General features: G+C 38.0%; 2 protein-coding genes across 2 annotated transcripts; both read right to left on the bottom strand.

The window, feature by feature from the left end:
* Window positions 1–1,828: 1,828 nt before the first annotated feature.
* On the bottom strand, window positions 1,829–8,133 carry LOC107039391. Its single transcript, XM_015258972.1, has 5 exons — window positions 8,052–8,133; window positions 7,531–7,669; window positions 5,106–5,433; window positions 4,817–5,010; window positions 1,829–2,205 (listed from the first exon to the last, which is right to left on the bottom strand). The coding sequence occupies exons 2-5, from the start codon at window positions 7,628–7,630 to the stop codon at window positions 1,829–1,831; spliced, it is 999 nt and encodes a 332-aa protein (XP_015114458.1). The 5' UTR covers window positions 7,631–7,669; window positions 8,052–8,133.
* A 5,840-nt stretch (window positions 8,134–13,973) lies between these two features.
* Window positions 13,974–20,237, bottom strand: LOC107039398. Its single transcript, XM_015258981.1, has 4 exons — window positions 19,670–20,237; window positions 16,221–16,394; window positions 15,867–16,156; window positions 13,974–14,460 (listed from the first exon to the last, which is right to left on the bottom strand). Exons 1-4 carry the CDS (start codon window positions 20,235–20,237, stop codon window positions 14,038–14,040), a joined length of 1,455 nt encoding a protein of 484 aa, XP_015114467.1. The 3' UTR covers window positions 13,974–14,037.
* Window positions 20,238–20,974: the final 737 nt, after the last annotated feature.

Raw genomic sequence — 20,974 nt, 5'->3', positions numbered from 1 at the left:
GGTAATCATCAAAATAACAATAACAGGAATAGCAGTAAAAATTGTCAAGATTTTTCTTATAGTTTATTCTCTTTCGTCTACCACGTTTCATTACTCTTTTAAGAATGAAATAAACTGATGTGAGAGTTAGTTGAGTAGGCAATAAACACTAATAAACACCGGAAAACCCACGGAGTTTCCCTGTTCGATGCAACCTCTTCTGCCGATGCACTTGCAAATACCACTGTAAAAAATACGCACTCGACGACCGTGACCCTATTCCTGCATACCTTCCGGCCCCAACATCTCGGCACACCTCCGTTGCACTTCATCTTAATTGCGATGAAAAATAGTACCTCGATATGAACATGATATATGAGTTTTGGTGAATGCTGCAGCACTCGTAATAAACGGTTTGTTTTTCTTGTAAGATAACTGGATTTTGCCTCTGATGAATAATCCTATTATGTTTACGATTAATGGCGGGACGACTGGGGAGTCTTGAAAGTATTTGAGTGCACGCATTTTATGATTTTGCGTCAGTGCGGGCGAGAAGTCAAAACGAAGTACAGGCATACAGTTGATAAATTTCATTGTTTACGGTTATGATTGACCATTTGTCGGGAATGCAATCCTTATTATTTCTTTTTCGAAATTTCGGGCGTTTTTAAATTGCTTGAGAATTAGACACGATCATGATGAATAAATAAAAAATATCCAATTCCGCAATAAAGGATTTTTTGAATATTCCCTTCTTATAAATGGAAAAACACGGCGAATTCTTTAAAACTTTCGAAACCTTATTTCTTTGACAGGAAATGAATTTTCCGTGAAACTGGGAATATCGATAAACTTATTACGCTTTATAGAAAAATACACTCATGGTGGTAATTTGAGGAAAGGTTCGTGAGTAGTTTGATAATCATTTTGAGGAAAACAAAATTGGATTCGGAAGGGGATAGTAGATTATAAAATTTCACTGAAAATTTAATGGAATTCTAAATTCGTTAACAGCAGGAGGACAAAAATCCTCAACTTCCCTGAATTCTCAATTAAACGATATTCAGTACCAAACATTAAATTTCACTAAATTATCAATCACAATAGCTCTTCAAGAATTGAAAACTGAACAGTATATTTACCCAAATTTCTCTGATACCTATTGATTTCCGTGGAATAATTGAGCTTAAATGTAAAAAAACTGAAAGTAAATGTAAAGTTTCCATTGATTTTTCTATGAAATCAAAAACTTGGAACAACGAAAGTCCTCACAAAAAAAATGGAATTAACAAAAAAAAATAGTATCCGAAAATCTAGTGACTGTCCGGATAAAAAGATCTATACAAAACACGTTTACAAGTAGAAGAAGACTCGGCATCATTGCTCGAAGGCTCAATTTCTCATCGCTATGGTGGACAGACTATGGTGGATTGCCCTTCTGATGAACGATTATTCTATCCCGCTCCAGAGGAATGTAGGAAAAAAACAAGATTTAAAAATTTCCACATTCGATTTTCGGGGTCATTACAATAACTCCCTCCCTTCGGGTCGGGAAGTTAAAAATATGAAAAGCATTAAAATGGCGATTTTTTCAAAAAATATTATAATTCGTCAATAACCCCTGAATACAGAGATTTCATAAATTATATAATCATTGTACAAACATAAAAAAAAGGTACAATACTGCTTAATTACGATTATGTACATTACTGACTTAAATACTTAAACAGAAAATAAAATAACTATAAATAATTCGTGATGATGAGGTAAAAAAATCGAGAATAAACGAGTGATACAGTAAAGACATATCTACAAACAAAATAATGCTCCATAGAATCACCCGAATACGCTACTCTTGATAATGCTTCCATCCCTGATAAGCGAGGTCCTGCCCATACGAGGCCCCCTCATTTTGGTAACTATTGTGGTAGCCAGGATTCTCCTGATAATTCGAGTGCTCCGCCGGATACCCATGATTACCTGTTTCCTTGTAATGTGAAAAACCGAGACCACTCTGAGTGTACACAGGCGGTTGGTAGTTGCTCAATATCGGTTTGCAGAACTTGAAGAAGCCAATGAGCCCCGGTATAACGATTGCCATGAAGCCTAGGAATTTTTTGAACGATGCCAGACCGAGAATCAGGGGCAGAAACAGAAGCAGCTTCAGCTTGAAAAGCTTCAGGATTATCAGCATGGGGATGAAGAGTTTCTTCAGACGCTTGCGAGCTGGAAAGATTAGTGTAATCAATATGAATTATTTTCATCTCCCTGATTAATCAAAGCCAGAGGAAATTTCCCAGAGTTTCTCTCTTTCTTCGCTGGGTTTTTTCCATAAACCCAGAATTAACTCAGAGTTAACTCTGGGTTTGATCTATCAGGTCATCGTGGCGAAAGAAAATATGATATTTTTTTTATCATGCACGGAGAAAAATTTCCTGGGAAAAATTCATATGCTAAACACCATAAAGAAGTCGCAATCTGCACACTTGGAAAAATTCTCGTGCGGCACCAGAAAAATTATGATGTCCCCAAGAATGTTTTCGGTGCTGAACGATAATTTTTCTGGTGCTAACACAATACTTCTTCCAAGTGTGCAAATTATGACTCGTTGATAATGATAGCACATGAATTTTTCTTGAATTTTTTTCTCAGTGTGTACTAGTCAGGGATGGCCAGCAATATTAGATTTCGACAATATTAAAAAGGATTACTTAGGGGACGGTGGGGCAAAATGAAACACGGGGCAAAATGAAACAGCAAGAAAATCTTGTGATCTAAGGGAGATAGAACGATTTTCATGAAAACCTTTTTTGTATAGAATTTTACAAGCTACAAAAAAGGTCCTTTTCAAAAATGTCCTATCTCCTTTAGATGACGAGATTTTCCCACTGTTTCATTTTGCCCCGTGTTTCATTTTGCCCCATGCTCCCCTACTTATATTGATCAACGTCTAACTACACTTATCAAAATGCAAAATATCATAAAATTAATAACTAAATTTTTCGATTATCGGTGAATAAGATATTTGATAATATTGAAATGTAAATTTTGCATTAACAAGTCAATTCTAAATTTTAGGTACTTGATTTTCGATTATCCAAATAATCGTCAATCTCCTACCTAAATGATTGGTTAATAAAATAATTCAAAATTTGAACGTACAAATTGATGGTTGACTTAATATTTAAATTTTTTTCAAGATTTATGTTAACAATTGCCAACTTCATAATTCAACGGGAATTATAATTGATGAATATGGCTATCTCTGGTACTAGTACTACACCTGGCGGCTCAGGCCTTCTGTGGGGTCATGCCCGACGTAAACAATGGGGTGAAATTTGTAGGCATGCGCGAATGGAGATTGCATCGCGCAGCGTCTCAGCGAGTCTGACCAAAGCGGCCTAATCCCCTTACGATCCCCGAGCCCCAATAGTATTCTTCCGGGCTGTTGCGATGGGGTTTTTTCTACTCGCGTGGAGTTGGCGTCCGAGCCAAAGGCGCGGACTGGGCAATCACGGAAGTGAAAAATCCCATTGGTAGACGGACAAAATGACGGGTGATTTTGTCGTCGACGACACACGACGCGTGTTAATTCCCATCGGTTATTTTTTCATTCAGCTATTTTTTCGTACATTCAACCCCACCACAACAACCCGGGACAAGATTTTTTTGTAGTGATCAGTGATACCGCGAGGCGAGACCAAACGAAAAATTGGATCTTCTCGTCTCGTGCCGTTGTCAGGAAACTATTCTCTCGTCTCGTCATGTCTCGTCATGTCTCGTCATGTCTCGTCATGTCTCGTCATTTCTCGTCTCGTCTCATGTCTCGTCTCGTCCTTTCTCTCGTCTCGTTTGTCTCGTCTCGTCATGTCTCGTCATTTCTCGTCATTTCTCGTCTCGTCTCGTCATGTCTCGTCTCGTTTCGTCATGGCTCGTCATTCCTCGTTTCGTCTCGTCATGTCTCGTCATTTCTCGTCTCGTCTCATGTCTCGTCTCGTCCTTTCTCTTGTCTCGTTTGTCTCGTCTCGTCATGTCTCGTCATTTCTCGTCTCATCTTATCATGTCTCGTCTCGTTTCGTCATGGCTCGTCATTCCTCGTTTCGTCTCGTCATGTCTCGTCATGTCTCTCGTCTCGTTCGTCTCGTCATGTCTCTCGTCTCGTTTGTCTCGCCATGTCTCGTCATGTCTCGTCATTTCTCGTCTCGTCTTGTCATGTCTCGTCTCGTTTCGTCATGGCTCGTCATTCCTCGTTTCGTCTCGTCATGTCTCGTCATGTCTCTCGTCTCGTTCGTCTCGTCATGTCTCTCGTCTCGTTTGTCTCGCCATGTCTCGTCATGTCTCGTCATTTCTCGTCTCGTCTTGTCATGTCTCGTCTCGTTTCGTCATGGCTCGTCATTCCTCGTTTCGTCTCGTCATGTCTCGTCATGTCTCTCGTCTCGTTCGTCTCGTCATGTCTCTCGTCTCGTTTGTCTCGCCATGTCTCGTCATGTCTCGTCATTTCTCGTCTCGTCTTGTCATGTCTCGTCTCGTTTCGTCATGGCTCGTCATTCCTCGTTTCGTCTCGTCATGTCTCGTCATGTCTCTCGTCTCGTTTGTCCCGTCTCGTCTCGTTATGTCTCCTCTCGTCTCGTTTCTCTCGCGTCTCGCGACTTCACTCGTAGTGATTTTCAAGTTCCCAAGTCTGGGAAGTATCCCAGCCAAAGAATCATAAGAAGCAGTGCAAAAATAGTACATTACAATACGAGACAGACGGGAATTTTCACATGTATCGAACAATATTTGGTACTGTGCACAATAGATTCTTCTCACAATAAACATCACGATAAGTATTACTCACAGAAGAGAGTGTCCTTCTTATTCTCGAGAGTATCGATCTCATCAGCAATTTCATCCAAAAATCTCGGGGCATAAACCTCGTTTTCTCCCGTCACCCAGGATGGTATGTTCACCTCGATAGCAACAGTTTTAACGAATCTCTCCGCTTTTCGAGTAGCGAACTTGACCAGCTGATCCCAATCAGACTCATCCGACCTGAAGCATAGCAGCGAGATTATTATTAACGCGTCATTAAACCATAAACGTTGGTTGATTGTTCGAGGTAAGTTTTATGACGTTTAAATGCCTACCTTGGGGAGCTGGAGAACTCGTACGGCTGACGAGCGACCTCTTGCAACACATCCCGTCCCATCCTCACGAATTTGACCTGGTCGGTGAAGAGGTATTCGGGCTGGTCGAAGAAATCGGCGAAAGAGCCGATCGCTCGGGATTTGAAGCATTCCGCGAGATCGCCGTTTAGGCAGGCCTGGTTGATCCTCGCGAGGTAGGGGTCCACGTGCTGACCTGTTCCGAGACCTATCCAGTCAAAGAGGTCCTTCCCTTGACGAGTCTTGTTTCGCTGGAGGCTTCCTTGCTGGAGCTTCTCATCTTGGAATTTGAGGGATTCTTCTGGAATGTCTGACATTGATTTGGAATTAATAGGATAACTCAAGGGGAGACTACTATGAGTTTTAAAAGTCGTAGGTTATTAGAGTGAGACTTTTCATACGTTGAAGATCGATTATATAGATCTGAAAACAAATAATCAGTGCAAAAAAAAATTTTGTTTATTGTTTGTTAGCTCCAAAATGTTTAAAATGCTACAGACAGTCCAGGGCCTCCAATTTTTGAACTACAAAAGATTTTTTCTTTCAAAATTTTCGGAAAAATGTGTGGAACAACAATTACGAGCCAGTTTTTTGGGATTCAACTCCTACACAGCTGATTTCGGTTTTTTTCATATAAAAAAATTCACTGTTTATGTAAAAAAATACAAAAAAAGCATATTTAGCCATGTAAGAGGCGAATTTAAAAAACTAGCGCGTAATTGTTATTGTTATTTGAAAACAAAAATCCTTCGTAGCTCAAAAATTGGAGGCCCTGGACTGATTTTGGCATTTTAAGGGTTGTCGGGCAAACAAACAATAAAAAAAATTTTTTTTGCACTATTTATTCGTTTTCAGATCTATATAATCGATCTTTAACGTATGAACAGTCTCCCCTTAATACAGTGGGAATCTCAGTAACGGGATATATGAGGATAAAACGGATACTGGGATAAAATGAAATAATATGATGCTTCTTTACTATCAAGCGTTCTTCACTAGTCCATGATGTTGTCCACAGTTCTAAAAAATTTTGATACAATTTTCAGTCAATTTCTTGAAAATTTTTATCGCATTGTTACGGGTCCCCCTTCGAATCCTAATTCAATTGTCGATCATTTGGAAAAAGGCATCTCGGTAACGACTGTCTTTTGGGTAACATTTGATCTGTCATTCTTCTTGGAAATCTGGTGAACGACTCACCGTCCTGTACCTTCCTACTCTAATTAATAAGCCGGCCGAATTCATTAAATGATTGTATCGTGTGCCTTTCTTCACTGAATACTACAGCATTATACACTTTAAAATTTTCCAGTGAAATTTCCGGGAAGAGTCTTGGAATTTTCTAACAAGTAACAGTTCCACTGGAATTTCAAGGAATTTTGTCATTCTAAATTCATAATTTCATGAAAAAATGCGTGGGACCTGTGAATTTCAGTTCAGTTATTGCGGGGGAATTAATGAAAATTCATGTAGCCGCGAGTTGTAGAATTTCCGTCTTCCTGCCGCTAAAAAATGGAACTTTACTTGAATTTTCAGAGAAGTTTGAAATTTCATTGACTTTTTCCCCTTAACCACTCAAAGACGGCGCACTTTTGACACTAATCTCGCCCGTGCGCTAAATAGCAACGCAATTCACTAATTTCCAATAACCCAAAAAATATTATATATAAAGTAGGTCTAATCAAACTCAGGTGAATAGTCTTCACAACAGATTTTGTTATTGAGTTAAGTTATTGAATTTTCTATCGTTATATATTGTTGATGAAGGCAATAATAACTGTTTGAATCAAATAAAAAATTATTTGTTAATTAATTGTTTGTGATAATATCGCATAAACTATGTGCGATAAATTTTACAAAAAAATCGCCGTATCCTGAATTTATCAATTCACCACGGATTCATTTTTTAAGAACATCGTAAGAATCATTTTCTCAAAAGCTGGAAAATTCTAGTTCCGTGGACCCGCACTAGTCAGACCCACAAAGTTTAAATAATAAAATCATTGTAAAATGTCCGACAACTGAGGGTTAAATGGGGCTCAAATGAAAGCTCAGATGTTCGACTACAAAAGTAGAAAAGCAATTCACTAGAGAAAAAAAGCTAAAGTCCTCGTAATTAAGTAAGTAATTAAGATTCTTATAAATCTTACTTTTACACCTTTACAATCTTAAAACAAGATATCATTTTTTTCGGCGCAGTTTGCCCTACTGCTCATCCTTTGTTCATTGTCCATTTCACCCCGCTATCCCGATTTGCCCCCTACCCTCGATGAATTGAATTCTCAATGTGTTCGTGGGGAAAGTTTTCAGAAGTTGACGCCACCGGCAAAGTAGAAAGTTCTCCACGAACGCCAGTAACTGGTAACCTTGACATTGAAGCGTCTTTCACAAGGCGAGAGGAACTTACCATGGTTCTCGGATGGGCCATCCTCGAAGGTAACTGCTCCCACCGACGCTGTTACCGATAGAGCGAGGACATACATCCAGTTCCATCCTGACGGTCGCATGGCCAATTCGCTATCCAACTGCTCCGTTGTGATAATTTTCTGACAGATTAGATTGTTTTAATTAACGACATTTTACACATTCCATTGATTTCGCTTGTTAAAATACACGCTGAGAACATCAACCCTGGATATTGTTATTTTCCGTCAATTACACTGATAATTTCCCAATCAGTTGGCTCATTACCTCGCGTAAAGGCTCAAGTGACACAATTCCGATTATCGTTATCGAAGAGTTGAACGTCCCCTGCTGTAAAGTCAAGGTGAAAGTCGTTGTTTTTACCTGATGAGCTAAATTATTCAAATATCTACACTGATACGGTGATCTCAACGCTTCAAATCCCCGGAATAATAAAGACTACCGAATATGACTGACAGAACGATTCGATCCTTATCTCTACTTAGAATTTACGATAATACTCACGTCCCAGTGTTTCAAATGCAGTCCACCATGACTGTCTCAGAACCAGTAACGTCAGTGTCTCGTCAAGTACTTCATCTCCCAAAATTTTCATTCAAAAACGTCCCGCAATCCACGAAAATTTCTAACTGACGCCGGAACTGTGCACTCATTCGACTCGAATCGGCGCCCACGCGCACCTGAGACCAACTACCGGTGGAGTTGTGTATAGTCAGACACGCAATGGTGTACCGGAATGCCGTTATCTTCCTGGACCAATAGGAATTCACGGTGCGTCTTCGTTAGCTCTTTGAATTCCAAATGCGTCCGTCATGATCGGTGAATATTTTATTTTAGGATCAGTCGAGTGGTTTATTCGAGGGTCAGGTGGATTTCATGTTATCGTTGGTCTGGTGGTCATTGAATGGCTGTTAATTGTGTCAGATGTTAATGATGCCAGCCTCGAAGAGAATTTTTTCCGGTTGTTGGGACCATTTAAAGTGCGTCGACAGAAATGACGCATTGGAACCAAATAAAACTCTATTTGAATTTTTTCTACGCTGACAGAAAGGATTAGTTATTGTTAACGAATGGATTTGGTTGGAGACGAGGGTTTATTCGGTCTCACCAAATGTTCATTCGTTAATAGTTGACAAATGCACATTTAAGGAGCCTTATTGGACTCGATTGTCGCTTTTCAAGTGAACCATTCGTTAACTATTAATGAATATTCATTTCGTCATATTCAACTTTACAATTCGTTAATAGTTAAAGAATCTCGTTTGGAATAAATGAATCAGTCTATCAGTGTAGTTAGTTTAACAATAGTTTTGTTGGAAATGAATAAACTCATATATTTGTTTTAAAGAAAATATTTTAATTGTGAGAAATCAATAATTCATTCATTTTTATTTCATGAAATGAGCATGTTGCCCTTTTTCGTGATTCATGTGAAAATGACTGAAGGGTTTTGATAGAAATGTCCACTGTTAATTAGATGTACCATAGAAATAATTAGATGTACCATAGAATTTCCAGGATTTTCGGAATAATGAAGTGTTGAAAAAAATTGTACTCTATGGCATTATCTTGCCTACTGCAGCATGCAACATAAAAATATTTGGAAAATATCTGCATTAGACTTTTTGGAAGAGTCTGTTATCATCGGTCAGGTGGTCAGGTGGTCATTGAATAGCTGTTAATTGTGTCAGATGTAAATGATGCCAGCCTCGAAGAGGATTTTTTCGCATTGACGCATTGAAACCAAATAAAACTCTCTATTTGAATTTTGTCTAATCAGTTCAACAATAGTTTTGTTGGAAATGAATAAACTCATATATTTGTTTCAAAGAAAATATTTTAATTGTGGCAAATCAATAATTCATTCATTTTTTTTCATGAAATGAGCATGTTGTCCTTTTTTGTGATTCATGCGAACATGACTGAAGGGTTTTGATAGAAATGTCCACTGTTAATTAGATGTACCATAGAAAATTCCGGAACTTTCTGAAAATTTCCAGGATTTTCCAAATAATGAAGTGTTGAAAAAAATTGTACTCCATGGCATTATCTTCCCTACTACGGTATGTAACATGAAAAATTCTGTTATCATCGGTCAGGTGGTCATTGAATGGCTGTTAATTGTATCAGATATAAATTTTTCCGGTGGTTGGTACCTATTAAAATGCGCATCCAGGGAAATGACGCATTAGAATCGAATAAAACTCGCTGTTTGAAGTTGTTCTAGTCATTTGAACAATAAATTTTGTTGGCAATTAATAAACTCACATATTTGTCTTAACGGAAATGTTTTGATTGTGTCAAGTCAATAATTCATTCATTTATGTTTCATGCAATGAAAATGACTCCGAGTCAATTTATCTCATCTCGCTTTCCAGTTATTCGCGTTTTTACTTCCGAAGGGAAGCCTTGTTCCTGACCGATTTTTTCATTTTCTAATTTTGATTGCAAATGGTCTAGAATGTTATTAACCGTGAAAAAATCGTTAGCTGTGTAGAAGACTAACGTAAGTGCCAAAAAATGTCCTCATACCAGAAGTTTTGAATTTTTAATTCCAGTTCCCATATTTGTTTTTTTTTCTCTTCTTCTATTGAACTCTCGTATTTTGGCACTTACGTTACTTTTCTATACAGCTAACGAAATAATGTTTTTAGGGTCATGTCTGTATGTATGTATCCGACAAGTTGGGTTTTTGGTGATTAATTTTTAGAAAATTCAACATAAAGACAGGAAATTCAGCATAAATACGTGTGAATTTGTCTAAAAAAATTCCGAAACATGTTCGGTTTTTCTAGAAATCTCTAGAAATTTTAAGACAATTCACGGATTTTCGAAAAAATTACTCTTTCCGAGCAAAATCATTTTTTCTTTTTGAGTCCATAGAACTTTTTTCAAGAGAGGAAAAATATATGGCCACTCCAACGGAATAACTACAGTAGACTCTAATTATAGTCGCATTTCCCCTCATTTTTCATTTTTTGTAGCTTGAGCGCTTCTCCCACTCCCCCATTTACAGAGCCCGAAACCTAAACACTCCCGTGATTTGGTGGGGGTAGGGAAGTACACTCGCATTATCAGAATTCGATTCCCCTATTCCCCATGAGTGCAACTATAACAAGAGTCTACTATAATCCTACCTAAAACCTCTATTAGAATCCACTAAACGATTTGTTTTGTTCACGTAAAGAATTATTACATGTTAGTAAATTGGGTCTCTTTACCGTCTCAATAATGATTTTATTCCTCACTAATACAGTTTTCAATTGGATCACAGAAACGTTTGTTTAAATTGATAAACCTATTTGATGTGAACAAAAACGCAAATCAAAAACTAATTTGAGTTTCAATAAAAACGTTATTACGAGCTACTTGAATGGATCTACTCAGAAAAAAAAAACAAATTTCAATTTTAGACTTAAAAATCTATTTAAGCCCTCTGACAGTCTCAAGTTGAGACTTGAATGTCTCAAGTTGAGATTTAAGAATTTCAAGTTAAGACTGTCAGAAAATCTCAATCTAAGACCTTGGAAATCTCAAAATAGGAATTTTTTTCTGGGTATTTATTTGATTCAAAGAAAGTTTATTTAACATAAATGAACCTTTCTTTGAGCGTATCAAAAATATACTTCGCTATTGTTAAGTTTCGACGAAAAGAGATGACAGTCGTAAAACAACCGATAATGGTCCAAACATAAATCAAAGCCCAGCAATAAAAAAAAGTAATAATAATAGAAAAAAATTTCAGTTGTGTCGTCTTGAAGGGAGAAATTTCGTCCGGTGGAATTTCAATGTAACGGGATATTGCAGTGAGAATTTTCATACGTTGAAGATCGATTCGATGTATATAAAGACGAGGAATTGGTGCAAAAAAATTAATTGCTTATGGTTCGTTTGATACTTGGATGTCCTTAATCGATTGAAGAAAAATTACTTGTCTCAAGTAAATACGTTTCAGATATTAGAAATTAATTTTCCCATTGTAACTAATCCTTTCTACACTGTTGGAAATTTTTTGAAATTTCATGGAAGATATTATAGTAAATCTCATGACAGTGACATTGAATCGGATTTAGGGAAAAACGGTCATGAGATTTCACATTTTAAGTAGAATGCACGGAAATTCATGAGTTTTCAGTGGGAGTGAGATGGAAATTTCAAAACTTGATTGAATTTTCAGTGGAACATGAATATTTAGAAACAAAATGACATGAATTTTCAATTTTTTCCTGACTTTTTCTGATTTTTCAAAATTTACACAGAATAATTGAACTGAAAAATCAAATATTTCATTTATTTTCCGATCATTTGAACAGAGAATCAACGGAATATTTAATTTTTCAATGACAAAATTTCCTGAAATTTCAGTGGAACGTGAACTCGATAATAATTTCCGGAATTTGGCACGGAAAATTCAGACGAAAATTTTTAACAGTCTAGGGTAAGCTACCCAGTAGATGGACACTGCTCTATAGATGGACGAGCTACTTTTGGATAGGAAAATACGCAAAAAAATATTGAAATGTGAATTGTTGCTTTGAATTTTCCCTAACTATTGTGATTCTTAACCCCTGAATGGCGATTCTTTTTCGATCAATTTTTTTTTTCAATTGCTAAAAAACAAACGTCCATCTACTGGGCGCCTTTCTCAGGCGTCCATCTACTGGGCCATTTACCCTATCAGTGCATCATCTTCATTTTCTTAGAGAACACTTACCTTAAAAATCCAATTACGTCTCACAACTCCTAGAAACGAAAACTCAAATACGTCCGATAGACACGAAATCAAAAGGGCGTTTGACCAGTCAGGGGTTCGCCACCAAACGTTTTATACCCTCGTTCTGCTATTACAGGAGAAAGATCAGTGGGCGAGTTGCGAAAGCCAACTACGTAAGATGTGCGCGGAGAAATGAGAAATGAAAAATAATAAACTCGAAAAAAATTGAGAGTGAAAGTGATTCTCAGGATATGGTGCCGGAACTCAGCGGCTCCTAAGGTCAGGGGGATGGTCCAGGGGGAGGTGGGTACGCGTAAAAACCAGGATCTCCAGTGTCAGTGACATTGCGGCAAGAGCAAATGCCTCAGAGGCTCTTGTATAATTTTCTCGCCGCATTTCGCACAACGCAAAAACCGTCTTTCACTTATTCTGAATCACTGGCGTCGCGAAACAACGAATGAGAGTGAGCTTCGTCCCAGTCTGTGCCGAATGCTCTCAGTGACACCGTGGCAGACCTAGAAAAATTCTCCCAGAGATTTGACAAAGGAAAAATCAAAAACATTCGGCTTCATTCGTTTTAATTCAATTAAATAATTCAATAAATTAAATAAATTATCTAGCCTTATCGAAAGTAAGTTTGTTCCATGTGTACGTATAGTGTGTGGCGCATCGTCTCCAATTAAATTCGTGAAACAGACACAACACGATTCAAGAGGACCCATTAGTGTACTCAGTTTTATTTGGTACCCAGGGAAGACCGCAACTAGTAGATAGTAAAATCAACTTTCATCTTCCTCGCGTACCAGTCCCACCACACAATCATCATCACTCATGATTCTCCTTAACAATTGCCCATGGGTCATGAGTAATCCCATCATCGACTTTCGATTCTGTCGAGAAAACAATGTCACCTGGGATGACCAGAAAGGTGACCGGGGTTTTTTTTCCTATTGACAAACTCCCGGAATTTTTTCCCCTCAATAATTTTTCCCCTGTAGAATTTTCCCAGAGGTTTTCCTCGTTAAAAAATTCTGGGAAATTTTTTTTCCGTCAATTTTTCCTGGGCGAATTCGTCCCTGTGACATTAGTTTTCCTTACTAATTTTTCATGGATGGAATTTTGCTTGAAGTTTGTTTTTTTTCGAAAAATGCTAATTGAGGTTCTTTTTGCTTCCGGATGGAAGCCTTCACGGAGAAAATTCATTTTTTTCACGCAGAAAATTATTTAGAGAATTTCAACAACTAGTTGCTGAAATTCACTAAAAAATTTTCTCCGTATTGTATTTGATCGATTTTTCGATGTTCTAATTTTGATTGCAAATGGTCTTGAATGTTATAAAATATGCAGAAATGATGTTTTTAGGGTCATACCTGTATGAATGTATGTGACAACTTGTTTTTCTCTTAGAAAGGAAAAATGAAAAAATTAATAACAAAAATTGTCTTTTTTTCATTCGCGACTGGTGAATAAAAAAATATCCTGACTATGATAAAACACTGAAAACAATTGTCGATGGTTTTTAAATGTTGATGGTTGATGGTGGGGCTTTTCTCGGGAAAAATCTTTCAGAGAAAAAATGTTCCGAGGAAAAAAATCCGGAAAACGACCAAAAAGTGTCTGAAGAGATCACCAATGCCCAATGCTCTTCAGTGTCATCTCCCGAACAATAATCTTCGCAGCGACTTTCACCTCAGTCTGTAAAGTCTATTAGCCCCTCCCACATTTCACTATTAATCCTGCCCATTGAAAAAGTCTAAAGCTTCACACAAACAGAGTCTACAGCTTTCTCGCGTGCACGAGTTTGTCGATATCCTGATAAGTAGCGAGCATGGCTTGATTCTGCCTGAGACTGGGATCGTCCCTCGCTATATCACACCCGGAGTAAGCCTTCTCGCACTTTATGCCGTCCTGGCCGTCCTTGGCAGCCTTCATGTACCTGAAGAAACGCAGGACATCGGGGTTGTCACTGCTCGGCCTTCGCAGCTCATTCAACTCCCTCGACAATTGCGCAGACACCAGATTGGAGTATGGCGCGTATCTTGCTGGGCTCCTGTACATCGCGCAAACTGCATACTCACGACAGAACTCGTTTGTATGGCCGAGACGCGAAAATACCGCGTCTAACCGAGATAGCAGCGGCGAATAGAATGGGTCATAGTTCGTCAACAGTAACGAACTCGTTGGTATCTCATGGAAGACCTGCGGAGGAAAATAACGGGTCATGTGATGATTTTACACAGACAAATGGGGGTCTGCTGTCGAGAATTACTCTTGATTTTAGGACAATTCTTCCTGTTTGGAAAGTTTATGAGATTGGAGGTTGTTAGTGGGAGATTAAACGGACAGAGGAATTTTATTATACATTTTGTAAAGTGTTTGGATGAAATTTCCAGTACACTTTTTTGAAAATTTTGAAAAGGTAAACTTTCTCATTTTTTTCAGATTTTAAGAATATTTTCTAACGGTTTAATATTGAGATTTAAATTCCGACCTACAAAATTTAAATTATAAAATAATAATAAAATGTCCGGAAACTTAGGGTCAAATGGGGCTCAAATGAAAGCTCTGGTGGTAGACTACAAAAGTAGAAAAGCATTTCACTGGAGAAAAAATAGCCAAAGTATTTAGATATCCTTAATACTGAACTGTCCGTAATATTTCCATTTTTTGTTGATGGTGTATAGATAGCCCTTATCACTCATACGAAAAAGAACCTCAATCATTATGCTTCTTTTTTTCTTTTTTTCTCTATCGTCAAAACAGTACCGAAGCGGTAAAACGATTTAAGTCGACTTAGCTCTCATCTGAGTTTTTTTAGGCATATCTCCGAATCTAAGGGAGATAACAAAATTTTTGTAATAACCTTTTTTGTAGAGCGAATTGAGTGCTATAGAAAAGGTTTTGTCAAAAATTTTGGCATCTCCCTTAGATTCTGAGATATTTATGGAAAACTGGAAAATAGTTTTACCGCTTTGCTACTGAAATGAAGATCATTCAAATTAAATCTTGGTGAATAGAAGGGATGTCCCTTCGTCATTCAGTACGATATAGAGAAGGGTACGGCAAAATGGACCCCTAGGGCAAACCGGACCACTGACAGAAAATTGATAATTTTTTTTGTCTTTCCTTCAAAGCAGAAACATATTGAATGTGCTGAATGTGTTGAATTAAAAGTGAGTTGCAGGATCATAACCGTCACAGGGGTTTTATAGACAACAAGTGTCGTTGAACCGCAATTTCATGAGATTTGCTGATCACCTCGAACGACAAATGACTTTGAAATTTAAAATGAAAGAAAAAAATTGAAAATTGAAAAATTGATTGTTGAATTTTTGTTCTTGCTTCCATTCGGAACCAAAAACTATAAAAAATATTATCAATTTTCTATCAGTGGTCCGTTTCGCCCTGCGGTCAGTTTTGCCCTACCCTCCCCTAGAATCCCAAAATTGGAAAACAGCTTCAGACCTGAATCTCGAGAAGACTGAAAATAATGACCTGAAAAAATCCAATGTAAACGAATTTGATATTGATCTGAAAATAATAATTCCATTGGTAATCCCCCCAAAAATTTCTCCCATGTTCCAGAACCCCAAATAAAATATTACCTTGAAGTCCTGAGTCTTCGACAGTCCGTTAGTGGCCACATGCCTCGTATAATACCGATCATTGAAACCATTCGCCCCGGCATACCTAGAGTCGACATACGACAACCTCGAATCAGGCTTAGGAGACGGCTGCATGAGCATTCCCTCGTCGTACATGGCAGAAGCCGGTAACGTTCCAAGTGGCTGTTTCATCATATAATCATCCCGATAAAGATCCGAATTATCCTTGAACTCGAAATTCTCCTCGGGTTGTGCTGCACCACCTGAGCCTTGGGCAAACGAAGTAAGACCTGCTAAGCGTTAATTATAATAATAAACTTCCTCAGGATAGCGAACCGGTAGTGGAATACTCACCTTTCCCAACAATTTTACCGATACTTCCAATGATACTTGGAAGGAAGAGAGCAACCAGCATTGTTTTGATAATTTGTGCACCGATGAACAACGGTATCATGAGTTTCTTCAGTCCGAATGCTAAAAAACCAAGTCCGAAGCCGGTTAAAAAGGGATTCTGTCCATTAGCTGTAGCTGAAAGCAAAAGGGTACCAGGCGCGGATTAAAGCAGAGAGTTAGCCCAAGCAAATGCAGGAATCGGCTGATTAATCCCAGTTGTTTTGGTTGTTGTCGTCTGAATGTCTCGGCAGAAGGGAGTAACCTGTCTAGGAAGAAGCTTACAGAGAGGAAAATTCATGCGTTGTGAAAATTCGTATTAATTCGAGATGAATTTCTCGCTTTTGAGAACCTTTCGACTGAGAGACGGAACTACCTCATATCACGAACCTCATTTCTTGAGCTAAAAAAATTGTAGAGATGTACGGGTAGTAACCAGTTGTTACCTTTAATCCGTTATTTCTGAAACCAGAATGGAACAAGAATCGAGATGGTAAAGTATACGGTATTTTTTGTAAATTTCTATCTTAGTCGCCCGAAACCTAAAATTATTTGAATGATGTCGCTCCTCAATGTAAACTCCCAATTCATCCTCTAAAAGCTCCAAAAGATGTGACAGAAGATTCTCCAACTGATATAAACTGTTTTTTTGTAAATATTTTAATGAATGGAAATGTTAAATTATGATTTCTTTATCTCTGTTTAACCCCGCTACTTCACCTCGTTTGATTCCTCTCCTTATTTAACTCTTATTTTTTTTTATTTCAATCATCGAGAAAAAAAAGTAACGAATACTTTTTGATAGTTTTTTTCTTTCAGTGTATAATATTCTGAGAATCTAAGCGAATCTAATTGAAGGTTCTAAATAGTGTCAGTGAAAAGCGAAAACATCCTCAACATAAAAAAAGACCAGTTATTTGGTGGAAGTAGTTCCCGAGATCCAAATTAGATTAATTTCAATCACTTCGTCCCCTGTCCAAAGGCTTTATCATTGTATTCAGATTTACCGTTCTCCAACTGTATATGGCTGCCTGGATTTGTGGAATATATCATAACAATAGTTTTATGCATTACTTCGTAGGCTTTAATGAACTTGCGTCTCAATTCAGCGTTGAAAACCGTAAAGATTCCAAAGACGAACTGGTCAGCAAGTGCTAATGATTATTTTCCTTGAACTAGCTGTGTGGCCCGGCTTCGCCCGGGCAGAATAAAAGAAAATTGAATACTAAGATTTTTGAGAATTCCTGCAGTTAAAAAAAAACACATCAATGTATGCGACTTTTCTCGAAGACCCAAGAATTGTCTCAATTTCCTTGGAAAAACCCCAAATTTTCTTGACTTCTCGGGCGTTCTCGGCTGAAAAGTCTAAAACATTGAGGTATTTTTTTGCAGGAATTATCTAAATTCCTGATATTAGTTTCTCTCTTATTCCGCGAGAGCGACAATCAATCAGAATTTTTAATTCAATTGATCAATTGAAACAAAAACATTTTTTTTGAACCCAAGAATTCCTTTGAATTTTCAAGAAAATCCGGAAATTCCCCCGAATTTTCTAGAAAATCTGGGAACTTTCTAGAAAATTCAAGAGTTCCTTCGAATTCTCCTTGAAGCCAAAGAATTTTCTCAAATTTTCTGTAAAACTGAAAATTTTCTCGAAGTGTTTCGAAAACCGGAGAATTTCTTCGAATTGTTTAGAAAACACGAGAATTCCCTCAAATTTTCTGTAAAACGAAAGGATTTCCTCGAATATTCTATAAAACCTGAAAATATCCTCAAACTTCATGGAAATCTCAAAAATATTCTCGAAAGCTCGAGAATATACTAGAATTTCCCAGAAAGCTCTAGAATTTATCTAGAAGTTTCTACGGTGGATCCTAAACTATGCACCAGCGCAACAACTTATAGTCTAAAGTCGATTGGGGACCCTAAACTATGCAATAGTAAAAAAAATACCATTAAAATCCATTCAGTCGTTTTTGCGTGGATCGCGGCCAAAGAATGGGCAACAGGTTTATTATATTTAAGATTCTCGCCCTTCAAAACACTCGTGTTCGTGACAGATAGTAATTAATATTTTCTCACTAGAGAGGATCATTCTCAAATCAACACCAATTCTCCAAATGCAGAAAGAATTCCTCCACGTTTAGAAATAGCTGATAAATAGGCACAGGCAGCATACCGTGCGTTAGGGTCCGGTACTTTGCGTCCAATGTTTTTTCATCTAATGTCAATTCGTCCAGCGATATTTTTAATCTCCTTTTATGTTACAAGGCCTAATAAATCGCGATTCTAATCTGGCTTGTCTCAAATAGGTTGCGGTTTTCGGGCGCGTAACATAGAATAGTTTATATCACACGCCCGACAAAGTATTTTCTGACGAATGTGTTTATAATCCTCTCATTCGGCTCTGATTATACATATAATTCACATGGAATCTCCTATTTTTTCTCATTTCCCTACCATTTATTGGTGAATTTCTTCTCTATCTGATCAAATTTTCGTGCATTAAAAAAACGCATTCGTGTTTACAATTAAGATTTAAACATTTTCTCTCACGTTGAATTGTTTTTTTTTTCAGTTTCAATGATTGGAATCGGTTTTTAAGGTTTGTTTTTCTATTTATCCGTGTTTATGGTGTGTTTATGCCGTTTTCGGGGAATTGCTTCTTCCGTTCTTTATATCGGTTGAATTGGACGATAGTAGATTTTTCACACCGCTGGACGGAAAATTCGTACTTTCCTCCCACTCATCAAAGAGCAAAATATGAACTTTCCTTTGCAGGCGTGTTAAAAAATAGCATGTGCACCTCGGGCGGGAAAACGTGACTTTCCGCCCTTGATGCACAATATACTAATTCTAACCTAGGAAAGTAAAATAAAAGGATCGTGTCCACGTGTGGAATTACGAGGGTAAGGGTACTTTATTTTACCTCCCATGGTTACAACCATACTTTTCGCCTCAGCGTAGACGCAAAGTCAGATTTTCTTTCCGCGCAGCTAAAATATGTGCTTGCGCCCGCCAGGGCGGAAAATGTATTTCAAGACGGAATCATTCTGGACGAAAAATCATTGGACGAATGGTTTTTGGACCAAATCAGTAGCGAATTGGTTAAACTGTTTAAGTCGACTTATCTCTTAGTTGAGTTTTTGAAGAATATCTCCGAATTTAAAGGGGATAATGAAATTTTCGTAATAACCTTTTTTCTAGAGCAAATTGAGGGCTACAAAAAAGCTTTTAACAAAAATTTAGCTATCTCCCTTCGATTCCGTGATATTTACTAAAAACTGGTCAATAGTCAAAATCAACTTAAACCGGTTTACCACTTCGCTACTGAAATGTACCCTACCCCGTGCGTTAATACCCAAATCAAGCGCATCCATAGCATTAGTAAAACCCCAAGCTCAAACACTTGCCTCCAAAGAACATCCTAGACTCCGGAGTGGGCATCAACTCCTTATCCAAATTAATCCTCATCACATGGCTCTTGGCGAACCTATGGACCTTCTCGAACAGGCCTTCGTCCTCATAAACCGGCGTCGTCGTTTCGGTTTTCACCACTTGAATCGCCTCCGTGATGTTCACAGTATTCCTCGCTGACATATCGTCAATCAGAGACGATAATTTCCTCTCTAAACAATCTATCGATATCGAGTTTTGGCACTTGCTCCTTCGCTTCACAGAACTGTCCACCTGCGTCTCCATTTCGGAGATCTTCTTGGAATCCATGTAGATCATCTCCGAAATATCCATATCGAATTTCGACGGTTTATCCTCCATCGAGTGAGGATGAGGGGTCGACTGTTGGTCCCCTCCCTCACTACTAATCACTTCATTGTTCAGTTGCACTTCATTACTCTCAGTTTCATTGAGCAACGTGCGCTCCTCCCTGGTGGCCTTGACCCCGGCCAGGGCAGGGGGCCACACAAGTGTAATGAGAAGTAGACAATAGCTAGCGTGCAGACTCGGCCTTCCCATTATCATCATCATGGCTAATGTTCTTCGCTTTCGTTGGAATCTCCCAATTACTCCGTCATGTGTGGGCAATTCAATGTTCAGTAGTTCGTTGGGATCATACTGAGGAGCGCTCTGCGTCACCTGGAATGTTTTCGTCATGTTAATTGGTACCGGTGAAGGGGGAGTGGGAAGATATCGATATTTATGAGCTGTCTAGTGGAGTGGGCCTCGAATCAATGGAACCTGGAAATTTCGACCTGATATGCACTGTTGAAAATTTTCGCCTGAATTTTTTGTGTCAAATTCCAGAAATTTTTATTGTGTTCAAGTTCCACTGAAATTTCAGGAGATCTTGCCATTGAAAAATCAAGTATTCCGTTGTATTCCGTTGATTTTCTGTTCAAAGGATCTGGAGATCAATAAAATGAGGGAAAAATTGACAATTCATGGCATTTTGTTTTTAAGTATTCATGTTCCGCTGAAAACTCATGGATGTTCGTGAATTTTACTTCAAACTTGTAATTTCATAACCATTTTTCCCCTAAATCCGATTCAATCATGACATTTACTATATCTTCCATGAAATTGAAACAAATTTCGAACAGTGTGACGCAGGGATTTCGGAAGAATAGTTTCAAGAGGAACGTGTCAATTGTTGCGACAAAAATCGGAATAATGACTCCATTAATAAAGACTACTGTCCCATTTAGGAATGATCTACATGCTCCAGCTACCACTTTGCAAAGGGAGAGTATTTCAACCAA

The sequence above is a fragment of the Diachasma alloeum genome, unplaced genomic scaffold (genome assembly GCF_001412515.2).
Source record: "Diachasma alloeum isolate Michigan unplaced genomic scaffold, Dall2.0 Dall_scaffold_00299, whole genome shotgun sequence".
In the NCBI taxonomy this organism is placed as follows: Eukaryota; Metazoa; Arthropoda; class Insecta; order Hymenoptera; family Braconidae; genus Diachasma; species Diachasma alloeum.
This window is presented reverse-complemented; position numbering and strand designations above follow the sequence as displayed.

Coding starts and splice junctions, on each gene's coding strand:
- LOC107039391 (XM_015258972.1), bottom strand. CDS start 7,630: ATGCGACCGTCAGGATGGAACTGGATGTATGTCCTCGCTCTATCGGTA. Junction 5,434..7,530: donor TGGCCCATCCGAGAACCATG/GTAAGTTCCTCT, acceptor AATCAATGTCAG/ACATTCCAGAAGAATCCCTC. Junction 2,206..4,816: donor TAAGAAGGACACTCTCTTCT/GTGAGTAATACT, acceptor TAATCTTTCCAG/CTCGCAAGCGTCTGAAGAAA.
- LOC107039398 (XM_015258981.1), bottom strand. CDS start 20,237: ATGATAATGGGAAGGCCGAGTCTGCACGCTAGCTATTGTCTACTTCTC. Junction 16,157..16,220: donor CGGTAAAATTGTTGGGAAAG/GTGAGTATTCCA, acceptor AACGCTTAGCAG/GTCTTACTTCGTTTGCCCAA. Junction 14,461..15,866: donor CGAAGACTCAGGACTTCAAG/GTAATATTTTAT, acceptor TTTCCTCCGCAG/GTCTTCCATGAGATACCAAC.